The sequence below is a fragment of the Petaurus breviceps genome, unplaced genomic scaffold (genome assembly GCF_028583685.1).
Source record: "Petaurus breviceps papuanus isolate PSGF00001 unplaced genomic scaffold, PetGlider_PUasm1.0 229, whole genome shotgun sequence".
NCBI lineage: Eukaryota > Metazoa > Chordata > Mammalia > Diprotodontia > Petauridae > Petaurus > Petaurus breviceps.
Window position 1 is genome coordinate 28,957,764 of NW_027185903.1, and position 15,279 is coordinate 28,973,042.

At 37.0% G+C, this 15,279-nt stretch overlaps 1 protein-coding gene across 1 annotated transcript in view; it reads right to left on the reverse strand.

Annotated features, from left to right (window-relative positions):
- The window catches only part of TRIM23 (tripartite motif containing 23), a 56,756-nt gene that overhangs the window by 11,812 nt on the left and 29,665 nt on the right, over positions 1 to 15,279 (reverse strand). Inside the window, exons 7-9 of the mRNA XM_069096416.1 lie at positions 13,834 to 13,968; positions 4,987 to 5,116; positions 4,232 to 4,342 (exon numbers count right to left, since the gene is read on the reverse strand). Of these exons, the coding sequence (XP_068952517.1) occupies positions 4,232 to 4,342; positions 4,987 to 5,116; positions 13,834 to 13,968 (376 nt within the window). The remainder of the gene's footprint in view (positions 1 to 4,231; positions 4,343 to 4,986; positions 5,117 to 13,833; positions 13,969 to 15,279) is intronic.

Genomic DNA, 15,279 nt, shown 5'->3' on the forward strand with positions numbered 1-15,279 from the left:
CTGAAGAGGGATTAAAACCTGTTCTGTGGTTCCAGAAGTCAGAATTAGGAGTAATGGTGGCAGAAAGATGCAAGGGAGGCCGACTTAGGCTTGTTATGAGGAAATATTTCCTAACACTTAAATATATCCAAAAGTGGAACAGGCTATCTTAGGAGCTACTGGGTTCCCTCTAAGCTTTAAATGACCATTACAGGGTATAGGATAGAAGGAAACCTTGTTAAGTAGAAGTTGGGCTAGGAACTTTAGTGCCTTTTTTTGGGAGGGCAATTGGGGTTAAGTGACTTGCCCAAGATCACACGGCTAGTTTTTTGTTAAGTGTCTGAATCTGGATTTGAACTCAGGTCCTCCTGACTCCAGGGCCAGTGCTCTATTCACTGTGCCACCTAGGCACCCTGATTTTAGTGCCTTTTTAACATTAAAGGTATCATGATTTGGAATGAACGGACCTATCTCTGAATCTTAGCACTGCTAATTATTACTTATATGAGAAGTCCTTAAACTTTTTTTGAGTCATGGACCCCAGTCTAGTTCACAGATGTCGTGTTAGTCTGCATTGAACTTGAACAAATCTTTCAACCTTCATCAGCTTCAGTGTCCTTATCTGCAAAATGGGATACTAGAACTAGATGATTTTTAAGGTCCTATCTAGTTAAAAAATACTGATTTTATGATCTTATATCCAATAGTTTATACTCTCAATTGAACAGGAAGTGAAGTTATCTTCTGAGAAAGAATGTTAGTAATAAAAGGTAAGGTCTTGAGGGGAAGAGCCACTTTAGAGATTATGACAAAATCACTAAAATATAAATAGAAGTATGGTCAACAACAACAAGAACCCAGATGAGATTAGGTATGAATCTGTAGTGGACAAACTCAGCATACTATAATGACTTTCTCCAGAAAATTTTTTATTACTCAGGAAAGGAAACAGATAAAGCAGGTAAGAGAAATCTTCCAGGGCTGGGGATTAGCAAGTCAGGAGCACATCCATCGTGAGGGATTCAGCCATAGAGTACACTGCTGAAATGGATAACTGTGAAGTGAAGGGAGGCTGATAAAGGATGCCATCACACCAAGGTAAGAGCTCCAAATAGGAAATATAAATAGAACACTAATTAGCAAGTCATCAAATTTATTTAGGGTTCTATTTACATTTAATTGTAATAAATTCATCAAGCATTCATTAAATGCTTACTCTGTGCCAGGAACAGGGGATATAAAGGCAAAGACAAAACAGCTCCTATGAATGAATAAAATATTTATTAAGCACTTACTGTGTGTCTAAGCACTGTGTTAAAGTGCTGAGAACAAAAACAGAAAAAATAAGGGCAGATGGTAAAGCCTGGAAAACCCTGGAAGGCAGTGGAAAGGCAATTAGTAAATTCTAGTGGTCCCAGTTAAAGGACCAGAATTGGTGACTCCCATCTTTTTGAAGTGATATGACAGTCAAGCAGCCTGCGTATTCTAAGTCCCTTGCCATGGAAGGCAAGCAAAGTGAGAGGGAGCCAAGGTGGCAGTCTTCCCACTGTCTAAATGGTCCAAATGGGTACTGGGCAAAAGGAAGGGGTATACAGGGAAAAGAATCACCTGGTGAGAATCAGTTTACCCAGACCAGATCTGCGCAGATCAAGTCTGGGGGTAGGGGAGAAGGCTGATAAAGGGAAGTAACTAGGAGAATACAAGTATATGAAGTACAGTTCCTGATCCCCCAACTGCTACCGTGTTTCCCCGATAATAAGACACTGTCTTATTATTTTTTTGGACAGAAAAACACCAGAGGGCTTATTTTCAGGGGAGGGCTTATTTTAATGAACATTGACAGCAATTTTAATAAACAGGTAAATGTGAACAAAAAAATGTACCTTTATTCAATAAGCAAATCACTGGGGAAGAACAGGATGACGCGCTCACTGCTGCAGCTCTGATTGGATGCAGCTCGGAGCACGGTGTGCATTTCACAGGGGGGGAGCGGGGAGGGGGGGACGGTGCATACAGAGGGTACCGTAATGTAGCGTGTAGCTCAGGGGATCACCTTCACTACAGTAGCAATCTCAATAGGGCTTATTTTCGGGGGAGGGCTTATTTTAGAGGAATCTTACACAGTAAGGGGAGGGCTTATTTTCAGGATAGGTCTTATTATTGGGGAAACACGGTAACTGTGCACCCCCCCCCCAACTCCACTGAAATTACTCTGTATTTATTTGGAATATAATTTGTATAGAAAATAAATATAAAGTGATTTCAGATGGGGGGTGAGGTAGAATGATGAGATTAAGAGCCCAAGGAATAAAAAGAGGCCTTTTGTAGGAGGTGGCACTTGAGCTGATCCTTGAAGGAATCTAGGGATGCCAAAAGGCCAAGATGAGAAAAAAGAGAATCCTAGGTATGGGGAAGAATTTATGCAAAAGTTAGAAGGAAGGAGAGTGAGTGTGTGTCTAAGACTAGAGTCAGATTGGGAAGGGTTTTAAATGTTCAGTAGAAGAGCTTGTGTATGATGCTAGAGGCAACGGAGGAAAGCTTCCAGAATGGAGGAACTGACATGGTCAGATCTGTCCTTTAGAAGCATCAACTTGACAATTGTGTGGAAGAGAAGACTGTTGAAGACAGGAGTTGGGTGCAAAAAAATGAATTAGGTTATTCCAAGAGTCTAGGGGAAAGGCAACTAGGTCCTACCTAAACTTGGATAGTTGTGCTGTGAAAAGAAAGAAAAAGATGGAATGGACAAGATTTGGTGTTTGATGAGTGGTGTGAAGAGTGACTGCATATTCAATTGACTGGGAAGAATGGTGTGTCCTAGAAGCAGGGAAATTAGGATGAAGGAAAAGATCATTTTTGTTCTGTACATACTAAGTTTTAGATACTTAAATGGTAATCTAAGAGATGACTGCAGATATATAAGATCAATGAGGGCTTCAATACGTAGACTATCTGCAGAGAAAATAACAGTGATAACAACAAGGACAATAATAACTAGTATTTATATAATGCTTTAAGGTTTATGAAGTGATTCATGTGTTATCTCATTTGATCCTCACACAACTACCATTGCTATATTATTTCCATTTTGCAGATGAGTAAACTGAGATGGGGGACTGGGGGAGGGGTTAAATTACTTGCCCAGGATCACATAGTTAAGTCAGTGTCTAAGGGGAAGATTCAAACACAGGTCTTCCAAATTCCAAGTCCAGTACTGTATCTACTGTACCACCTAGCTTCCTTGATGACAAAGTTGCCCAACTCAAAGGGGCTTCTGATATCACCTAGACAGCTGTGGAAAGACAAGACAAAAGACCTAGGGAAGACCCTAGGTATCCTTACTCACAGTGGACAGGACAGAGAAGGTGATCTCACAAAGGAAACTGAGGTCTTAGAGAGGAGAGGCACCATCCTCCTTTCTATTTGTCTAAATTATGTCTTTATTGATGTTTTTCATTAAGTCATAAAATTCTTGTACTTCAAAAGCATGTTTCAAATTCATTCTTGTAGTTTACATTAGGATCCAGTGGAAAGATTATTGGATCAGGAGGCAGGAGACATAAGTTCTAGTACTGGTTCTACCATTAACCAGAACCAGGTACATGATAAGGTTCATATAACTTTACCACAGTAAAGATCATGCTGGACCTGATCATCTAATTTGGCTCAGGGATTCTATGATTCACCCAATATATTTATAAAGGAAATCTAAATGCACGGCAGGTCTTCTTCAAGCTTACAAATATTTTTATTCACATGTCAATGTAAAATCCAAATTAGTAAACATGTCTATTGATAAATAAATTTATATTTTTAACAAATATAAATGTACATATACATACACACCCATCTGTAAACTGCCCAAGTAAAAAAAAATTGACTCAGAGCTTAAAAAGGAAAGGAATAAATAAAATTAATATTTACTGAATTTTGAAAATAAGCTAAAAAATATGTGAAACAATCCTAGGTAACACTGTGTGCAAATACCTAATCCTCAATAAAATAAATCACTACTTCATACAAATAAAATAAGCAATTATTTCTCACAATGGAAGTATTTTGTGAATTCACCATTTTTAAGAGTATTTTAAAATTTTATTTCACAAATTCCTAATATTTTTTTCTGTCACTACAGATATAGCAGTTTGAACATGGACTGAACATTTTCAAAAAGAACTAATTTCTGCATTTGGTCAGTTAACAAAAATACCCAAATACAGGTGAAGTGGTGAAGATTGTGGTTATTCCTACCTACCTTGTGTATTGAGGTAATAATGCTTCCATAATGGTCTTAATTTGTGTTTACCTCCTACATCCCAAATAGTAAATTTTAGGTTCTTATATTCTACAGTTTCTACATTAAAACCTGTTGAAAGAAAAACTTTTATTTGTATATAGCACTCATACTCCCAGTGAATAAAGAAAAAAACCACAAGTAACACATGAAAGGCAGGATTTACTTCCCCTAAAAAATGGATTCTCTGTGGAGGCAAGAATCGCTTTCATGAGACATACACTGGAATAAGCCACACCCCCTCCTTACCAGCCCCCTCTCTGAGAACCATCACTCCTACCCTCACTCTTCCTCAACCTCCATCATCAGTTTCCTGTCCCCTCCCCCTTCTCTATCAGCCATCACATCCAAGATTCTCAAGGACGGAATCTCAAAGACAAGAGAACCTCTACTCCGACCAATATAGGAAATGTGGATGAGTGGGCTTTACTTTTCCTTCTAAAGACAAGATGTGCCGACATACATAGATGTTACTTTTAATGTACTTGGCCACAAAATAATACTAAGCTTATGAAGTCAGGTGCTAGAGCACTGATATTTCAACTACATTATGGTTTTATATATCTTGGAGTAGAAACCTTATTAACAATGTTTCTATGGAAAAATATATTCTGAATGCCAAACAATCCACTTAAACACAATTTTTTGGCACATATGCAAGCCCTTTTGAGATCTATCTGCAAAATGTCTATTGGATTGGAAAGCCTCATACTTACCAATTGTTGGAATGGGCTGCATGAACTCATCTTGTTTTAACTTAAATAAAATGGTAGTTTTTCCAGCACCATCTAATCCTAGAGTGACAACCCGAATCTCCATTTTAGGTCCAATGTGGACTCTATTATCCTACAATTTAAGAGAAATAAAATTTTATGTATTTTTGAAATGAAGACATTTAATTAATATTTATATTCATCCTTGTATTTATAAAGAACTTAATCATCATGAGTTTAGGAATCTATTCATTAATTTGAACATTACTATTCATATCATTCACAAGGTAATGATACAAGGGATTAAATGACAACTTAAAATGCCAACTCTAAAATTCTATGGGCTCATATATTACTTGGACTTCATTTTTATCTCAAATTTTAAATTTAACTCAATTAAAAAAAGATTGGTCAGGAGCCAAGTGAAATATACAATAAAGCACGGACTCATAAATTTGCCTTCAAAATTTTGCTCTTTTAATTTTCCATAATATTTGAATAAAGCAATTTTGTAGTCAAGCTATATAAAATTAATCAGAAGCAATTTAGAGCATCAAATGATCATTTATATTTTGTCTTACAAAGAATGGCATAGGTTTTAAAGGCGAGGAGAAAATACAAAATGACTCAGATAACATTACATTTAAACTCAATTTCTAAAAATAAAAATTTTAATGAGATACATAAGGATAATACCATAGGGAATGACTTGTTCTACTGCCACTCTATTTTACAGGCTAAGTTTCACTTTTTTATTCTATTTACAATGAAAAATACTGGTGAAATGGTCTTGGTTCGCAATTTTCATGCATTTAAACATAGGATGCCAGCCAGAGGGGATTAAGAAGTCTTTTGAAAACCTTGAAAAATTAATACTCAAGACAGTTTAACGAGAAGATGCCAAATGATTACAAACCTCAAAGAATTTTTATGCAAAATGGACAATCAAGAGGACATAGGACATCAAAGATTACCTCATTTCATCAGAAATTACTTTCTTGTCTCTTAAAAAAATCTATCTGCACATTTAAAGTTGATGAAAATAAGAGAACAAATTTTCACAAATTATTTTCTAGAGTACATATATCTTCAGCCACATGTGAAGTTGAGAAAACATTTGGGGGGAATTGGCTTGGGCTTATTTCTTTGATGTAAAGAAAAACCTATGTTGAATATAAACGAACAACTGTTCTGCAATTTGAGAGTCTTGAAGAATTGTCTGGGGCATCAAGAATTTATAAATGACTTGCCCAAGATCACGCAGCATCAAAGAGACAGGACATCTTACTGGCTCAAGGATGGCTCTCTAATCTATGCTATAATGCCTATGAAGAATAACAGGCAGTGGGAGAGGATTCTGGGAAGATGGCGGAGTAGGTCAGAAAACTTTCTGCTCTCCAAATTTCCTCCACCAAAAAAATTCATCTCAGAAGGATCTTGCAGCAGCAGAAATAAACAAAAGTCAGGGTAAAGCAATTGTCCTAAGACTACTTAAGAAGACCCCAGGAAAGACCCGGCCTCCAGGGGCAGAGATTGTGCCTCAGTGATGGGCAAACACCTCCAGGTTGACTCAGCAGAATCACCAAACAACAAGCCCTGGGGACAGCTGGGTACAGAGGCAGCCTCAGTCTTAAATCTTTAATCAGGTGGAAAGTGCCAGGGTTTGACCACAGAGTAAGAGAAGATTAAAGGACCTTTCATTCCCCAGGGGCTCAAGCACAGTTGTGCTGACCATCAGAGTCCTACACTGCGGCTGTGGGGGAGAAGGAGCTAGCACGTACCTAGTGAGGGCAAGCGGAGGGGTGGGCCCCCTGCTGGCCGTGGACACTCGCAGGAGAGCAGAGTCCCTGGTTTCAGGTCCAGGGTAGAGAAGACAGCTGTAGTTTGCAGCCACCAGAGGGACCCCAGAGAGCAAGAAGAGCTGCCTCACAGTAGTTTAGGATTAGAGAGGAGCACCCAAGGTTGGGCCCCAGGACAGACCTCTGAAAATAATAGTAAGAAGGATCTGAGGCCTGGAGCATCATTCCCCATATCTCGGGACTAGAACTTGATTATATTAATAGTTGCTAAAAAAAAATTTTTTTAATTAGTAAGCAAAGGAGAAAGAACCCAACCATAGATACTACAGGAATACAAAAGATCTGGGTTCATATTCAAAGGAAGATAACGGAGCTAAAAATGCTACTTCTTTTTCAATGAGAAATATCAAATAGTCACAAGCATAAACAGAGTTCTTGGAAGAATTTAAAAGGAATTTTAAAAATCAAATGAGACATACTGAGGAAAAATTAGAAAAAAATAAGAGCAATCCAAGAAAATTATGAAAAGAAAGTCAACCAATTGGAAAGAGAATAAAGAACTTAAGAAAATAATTCTTTGAAAAACAGAATTGGGGATGGCCAGGTAGCACAGCGAGTAAGAGCACTGGCTCCAGTGTCAGGATGACCTGGGGATCGAATCCAGGCCTCAGACACTTAGCACCCACCCAGAAACACCTGGCCGTGTAACCTTGAGCAAGTTACTTAACCCTGACTGCTTTAAAAAAAAAAAAAGAATTGGGCAAGGGGAAGCTAATGATGTCTAAGACACCAAGAAACAATAAAACAAAATCAAAAGAATGAAAAAATGGAAGAGAATGTGAAATCATCTCATCAGAAAAACAACTGATCTGGAGAACAGATCAAAGAGAAATAATTCAATAGTCCAAAAACCTGAAAATCGCAATAAAATAAAAGAATTTTGATATAATATTACAAAAAATTATCAAGGGAAATTGCCATGAAGTTCTAGAAAAAGAAGGCAAAGCAAAAATAGGAAAAAATCTACCAATCACCACCTGAAAGAGATCCCAGGAGAAAAACTTAGAGGAATATCATAGTAAAGTTTCAAGGGTCCCAGATTAAAGAAGAGATATTATAAGCAACATGAAAAAAAAAATTTAATAACATGAAGCTACAGTAAGGATTACACAAGACCTAGCTACTACTATGCTCCAAGACCACAGGTCTTGGAATACTGTATTTCATAGAGCAAAAAAGCTTGGGTTACAACCAAGGGTAACTTACCAGCAAAGTTAAGTATAATCCTCAATGAAAAAAAAAATTAACATTCAATGAACTGAAAAACTTTCAGTTATTTGTGACAAAAGATAGAAGAACTTAATGGAAAAATTCAACATTAAAAATCCAGGAAAAAGATATGTAATTTTAAAGGCAAAATTATAAGGCACTCAATTAAATCAAACTGTTTACTTCTTATCTGTGAAAATGTTATCAGGACTCTTATGATTGTCATCAGTATTTGGATAGTTTGAAAGAAAGGCTTGGGTGGAGCTGTGTATGATGGGGTGATTCTAAAAAAATAAAACTGTGTAGGGAGAAATAATAAAGGAGTAATTATCTCATACAAATGAGGCATAAAAGGAAAAACTGATACAGAAGAAGCTAGTAGGGACATGGCAGAGTAGTGCTGGAACCTTACTCTCATTGGGAATGGTTTAAAGAAGGAACAACATATATTATCTAGAAGGGTATAAAAGTCCTTTAATTTCCGAAAGAAATAAGAGCAAGGGGAGGGAATAAGGGAGAGACTCTTAGATGGGTGGGTACGTTAAGGAATAGGAGGGCAAGTTAGTGGGTAAAAAAATGTAACAGAGGAATGAAGAAGGATAGGGTAAATAGTGAGAATAGTGAAGAAAAAAAGGAAAGAAGAAAATACACAAATAATTATAGTGCAGAATGTGAATGGGATAAAAACAGAAACAGCAGATTAAAAATTTGAATTCAACAACATGTTGCTTTCAGGAAATACAATAAAAATGAGAGATAACCATGAAGATAAAATAAAGGGTAGGAGTAGAATTTATTATGTAAAAAAAGTAGAGGTAGTAATTATGATCTCAAAGTTAAAGCTAAAGAAGATTTAATTAAAAGAAAAAAAGAGAAACTATACTATGTGTCAGCAATATTATTCAATATTGTTTTAAGACCACTTAGAATAACTAGAGAGTATAAAATACCTGAGACTATATTGCCAAAACAGACACATTAACTATATGAACATAAAACACTTTGTATACAAACAGGCAAATCTAAATAACTGGAGCAATACTGTTCATGTGTAAGAAAGCCAATATAAGGGGTGGAGTCAAGATGGCGGTGTAGAAACAGGATTTCCTCTGGGCTCCGGCTTCCACCTCCCCCAATTCATGTAAAAGGGGACTCTGAACAAACTTTGGAGCTACAGAACCCACAAAATGACACAGAGAAGCTAACCTCCCACTGATGACAGCCCAGCTGGCCAATTCTGAGCTCAGCCCCACGGAGGCTTTAGCCCCAAGGCGACCTGACCATCCACCGGCTGGAGAGACTCCAGATCACCAGCAGCTGTGGCTGTTTCCAGAATTATCAACACATAGATGCGAAGGACAAAGTGAGAAGTCAGTGCAGCGTGGACTTTGGGACCCAGTAGCTGGGAGTACGGTTGGCTTCTGCCCCTGAGGAGAGAAGCTGCTGAGGAGCCTCAGCCGTGCAGCCACCCCCATGTGGCAGCTTCAGCTCCTGGCCTGCAGAATGTAGGGGGACCAAGCGACCAGTCTGACGGGTAATCACTCTTGCTTTAACCTGCTTGGATCTGGATTGTGGTCTAGGGTGGAGGTCCTCAGGTGTGTGACCAGCTTGCTAGAGTGTGTGTAGGCTTCAAAAGGGGCACCCAACTAATACCTTTGGCAGCTGAGAAAACCCCAGCATTTGGGACAAAGCTCCCCTGTCTGGTAGCAGAGTCCTACTGTGGCAAAAAGCCCAAAAGTCAAGTAATTGAGTGGCAACATGAGCAGGCAAAGGAAGCAAACCAAGCAAAACAATCCAACATTAGATTCCTATTTTGGGGACAAAAAGGAGCAAAGCATGGAACAGGAGGAAGACAGTGAAGTCAGAACTCCTGCACCAAAAGCTTCCAAGAAAAATATGAGCTGGTTACAGGCCATAGAGGACCTTTAGAAGCAGATAAGAAAAGTGGAGGAAAAATTGGGAAGAGAAAGGAGAACAATGCAAGAAAATTATGAAATGAGAGTCTGACTGAGGAAAATAACACCTTAAAAAATAGACTAACTCAAATGGCAAAAGAGGCTCAAAAAGGAAATAAGGAGAAGAATGCCTTAAAAAGCCAAATTTGTCAGATGGAAAAAGAATCTCAAAAGCTCACTAAAGAAAATAATTTCTTCAGAATTAGATTGGAGCAAATGGAAGCTAGTGACTTTATGACAACTCAAGACACTATTAAACAGATCTAAACAAATGAAAAACTAGAAAGCAATGTGAAATATCTCATTGGGAAAAAAACCACTGTCTTGGAAAATAGATCCAGGAGAGATAATTTAAAAATTCTTGGACTACCTGAAAGCCATGATCAAAGAAAGAACCTAGAGATCATCCTCCAAGAAATTCTCAAGGAAAACTGCCCTGATGTTTTAGAACCAGAGGGCAAAATAGAGGTTGAAAGAATCCACCAATCATCTCCTGAAAAAGATCCCAAAAAGAAAACTCCTAGGAATATTATAGCCAGGTTCGGAAATTCCAAGATCAAGGAGAGAATATTACAAGCAGCCAGGAAGAAATAATTTGAATATTGTGGAAACACAATCAGGATAACCCAGGATCTGGCAGCTTCTACACTGAGGGATCAAAGGGCTTGGAATATGATATTCTGGAGTGCAAAGGAGCTGGGATTAAAACCAAGAATCACCTACCCAGCAAAACTGAGTATCATGTTTCAGGGGAAAATATGGTTATTCAATGGAATAGAGTACTTTCAAGCATTCTTGATGAAAAAACCAGAGTTGAATAGAAAATTTGACATTCAGGTACAAGAAGCAAGAGAAGCATGAGAAGGTAAACAGGGAAAAGAAATCATAAGGAACTTATCAAAGTTGAACTATTAACATTCCTACATGGAAAAATGATAATTTTAACTGATGAAACTTTTCTCAGTATGAAAATATTTGAAGGTAATAGAAGGGTAGATAAGCATAAGAATAAATATGTGAATGTGTGCATATATGTTTACAGGTATACATAGATAGAGGGCACAGGACCAATTTAATGGGAAGGGATGATACTTAAAAGGTGAAATTAAGAGGGGAGTGAGGAATATAACTAGAGGAGATGGGGAGAGACAGAATGGGGTAAACGATCTCATATAGAAGAGGCAAGGGAAGGGGCAGCCAGGTGGCGCAGAGAGTAAGAGCGCCGGCCCTGGCGTTGGGAGACCTGGGATCAGTTCCGGCCTCAGATACTTGGCAGCCACACAAAAATAACTGGTTATGTAACCTTGAGGAAGTTACTTAAACCCAACTGCTTAAAAAAAAAAAAGAAGAGGCAAGGGAAAATGGTTACAATGGAGGGGAAGAACAGGAAGGAAAAAGGCAAAACCTTATTCTCATTGAATTTGGCTGAGGGAGGGAATGACATACACACTAAATAGGGTATCTCACCTTGTAAGAGAGTAGGAGGAAAGGGGATGAGAGGGGGGATTATGGAAGGGAAGTAAGTTAGGCTGGGGGGAGGGTAATTGGAAGCACCCACTTTTGAAAAGGGACAGGATCAAAGTAGAGAACAGAACAAGTGGGAGGTAGGATAGGAGGGAGGGAAATATAGTCAGTCTTTTACAATATATCTACTATGGTAATGTTTTGCATAGCTACACATGTACAACCTATACTGAATTGCTTATCTTCCCAGTAAGGGTGGGTGATAAGGGAGGAAGGGACTGAATCTGGAATTCAAAGTTTTAAAATCAAATGTTTAAAAATGTATAAATACAATTATTAATACTATTTTACATGTAATTGGGAAATAAGATATACAGGCATTGAGGCATAGAGATCCACCATGCCCTACTGGAAAAGTCGAAGGATACAGGAGAAGATATGGGAGAGTGCAGATTGGAGGAGGGGATATCCTGTGGAACCGCTATTTTGGGGTGGTGGGTAGGGGAAAAACGGGCAAAAAATTTGTAACTCAAAATCTGGCAGAAATGAATAATGTAAACCAGAAGTTAATAAAGCATTTGAAAAAAAAAGCCAATATAATAAATTCTACCTTAAGTTGATAAAGCATTTGAAAAAAAAGCCAATATAATAAATTCTACCTAACTAATCTATTTATTCAATGCCAGCCCAATTTAATTACTAAAAAATTATTTTACTGAGTTAGAAAAAATAATAACAAAGCTCATTTGGAAGAACAAAATGTCAGGAACTTCAAAGAAAACAGGGGAAAAAAACATGTAAAAGCAGGAGATTCAGTAGTATCAGACCTTAAACTATATTAAAAGATAAGAGCATTGTTGAAGTATAAAATGGATAATTTCAATTACTTTAAAATTAAAATTTTCTTGTATAAATAAAGCCACTGTATTCAAGAATAGAAGGAATATTAGGAAATTGGGAAAAAATTTTTGTAGACAATCCCTCAGATAGGAGGTGACTGTGTTGGAATTTTGCTGTGGTATAGGAAATGATGAGCTGACTGATTTAGAAAAACATGGAAAGACTTGTACCTATGAAGGAAGATGTTATCCACCTTCAAAGACAGAGATGACAAGTAGAAATATGCATAGTACAGCCTTACATATATGTGCATAAGTGTATATATATGCATTTTTATATCTATGTATGTGTGTATACATAGCTAAGTGCATATACATGCATGTGCACATGTGTGCATATATAGACATGTACATGCAAGTTATATGTGTGATGAACAGAGAAGTATGGAAAGATTTTTATAAAATGATAAAGTGAAGTAAGCAGAGCCAAGAAAACATCATACACAATAACGACAATGCAAATGGAAATAATTATACACCAAAGAAATCAAAAGTAAACAAGCATAACTCAAATGGAGGAATATGAGAAGGCACCCTCAACCAACCCCTTTGTGAAGGTGAGAGGTCTACTGGTATGTAAATTGTACATTTTTTGGACTTTTTCACTTAACTAATCAATTGTGCTGATTTTTTTTCCCTCTCTAAAAATATTCTCACATATGAGAAGGTTTTCTGGGAGGAAAAGGAGGTATACTTGGGATAACTATAATGATGAAAGAAACAAAAGATATCAATAAAAATTCATTTTTTAAAAAATGGAATTGACTACATAGAAACCATAGTTCTATCAACAACCTCTCAAGCATATATGAGTTGTTAGAATATAAACTCCCTGACAGTAGGTATTCTGTCTTTCTTTGTATCTCACTGCAGCACAATACCTGACGCATAATAGGTACTTCATAAGTGCTTTATTATTTGATTGAAATAAATGTTAAAGACATCTACACTTTATTTAATTAAAATTAATATAGAGATTTTGCAGCCTGAGTTTCCAACAAAAAAAAAAGTATTACAAGAAAAGATTCTAATTTTAAACAGCAATTATTTTCTAAAGCAAAGGATAAAAGACTTGGCAGTAAATATCTCTACTTTCACAGAAGTTCATCACCAGAAGAAAAGGTATATAAATTTATAACTATTCTAAAACTTCATTTCATTTTAAAAATAAAAAGCAATTCTGGTTAGAAATTATTTATACTCAAAAAAGTGATAGTACAAATGGGGCCAATACACTCAATAACAAACTTAATTCACAGAACATATTTTTATTTAAATTACATAAATCCTATAGACCAGAACTAATATATGAGTTCATGAATTTGCTACTTATTTTTCTCTTAAAATTTGGCCTGAGTTCCACTGAAGTTGCTAATTGCTATGCCCTAGGTCACACAGACTTAAAAGCTGCAAGTTATTGTAAGTAGAGATGCCTCAATATGAAACACATGTTGAAAAATATACCTTTGTAAAAGTGACAGGAATACTAGCATCCAGTTGAATATGGTCTGCAAGTTCAGTAAATTGCTGCTGCTGTTTCTGTAACGTTTCAAGTAACCTGGTAATCTCTTGTTTTGCCAAGACCACTCTGCAGTCATCCTAGATAGGAAAAGAGGGAAATCTTTTATGTTTCACAGAATACTTTTTATAAAGGGTGCTTTGGTTTGAAAGATGAGATTAAGGTAGCAGACAGCTTATTTTTAAAAAATTTAAACTAATGCCTTTTGCTTTCAAGTCATAAACCCTTCTAAAAATACTCATTATAATGGTTACAGATAATGGTAACAAAAAGCATAGACAGTATGATACTGGAAAGAGTTGGGTTTAAATCCTGAGTCTGACCCTTACTTATACTACCATAACCAAATCATTTCTTATCTCTGGGTTTGCTTCCCTTTCTGTAAAACAGGGCCAATAATATTTGTTCTACCCACCTCACAGGGTTGTTAAGAAGAAAGGTAAACTTTAAAGTAAACGTTAAAGCACTACAAAAGTATACTTACTATTTACATACAATTATTAGGTATTATTTACATGTGAAGATGACAAAATGAACTTTTCCTTATCCCCGACTCCTCCCCTTCCCCCACCCCAAACCAGTCCAGTCATATCTGTGTTGATCCAACAAAGGGACAGCCCAGAGCTCCAAACTGAGCTAACAGGTAGGCACTCCCAAAGCTTATCATGGACTCAGACCGGGGTCTGAGCCAACAGTGAAGAAGTTTCCCAGAGGGATTAGGACCCTGGTATCAGAGCAAAAGAGTTGAAGGGAAGGCTTTGCAGTTTCAGGGATACAGAGAATTTTGGACTCATCCCCAATGCAGGCTAGGAAGTAGGGCCTACAGCATGAAATCCACCCAAACACAGATTGCCCAAAAGATCAGTTAAAAGTATCAGAAGAAATGATATGAGAGCTTGTTTTAAAGTTTAAAATGTTATTACAGATGAAATGAAAAAGAGAAAAGCATTGGCAAAGAAATGAAAGTTATGGAGGAGAGACTTGGAAAAAGGACAGTTTATTGTAAAAACTTACCCCAGTAAGAGACTGTCTGAAAATCAGAATGGAGCAGATAGAAGTTAATGACTCCATGAGACAATAAGGAATATAACAAAGTCAAAAGACTGAAAATAGAAGAAAACGTAAGGTGCATCCAGTATCAGAAACAACTGAAACAACTGAAGAGATGACCACAAAAAAAAATCCTGGATTTAATAGTTCACAAATAATGAAAGATAACTGCCCAGATCTCTTAAAACAAGAGGGCAATGTGAAATGGAAAGAATCTACCAGATACCTCCTGAAAGAAAGCTCAAAGGAAAGCTTTCAGGAATATCACAGTCAAAATCTAGAACTTCCAGATTAAAAGGAAAAAAAATACTACCGCCTTCCAGAAATAAAGAGTTTAGGTG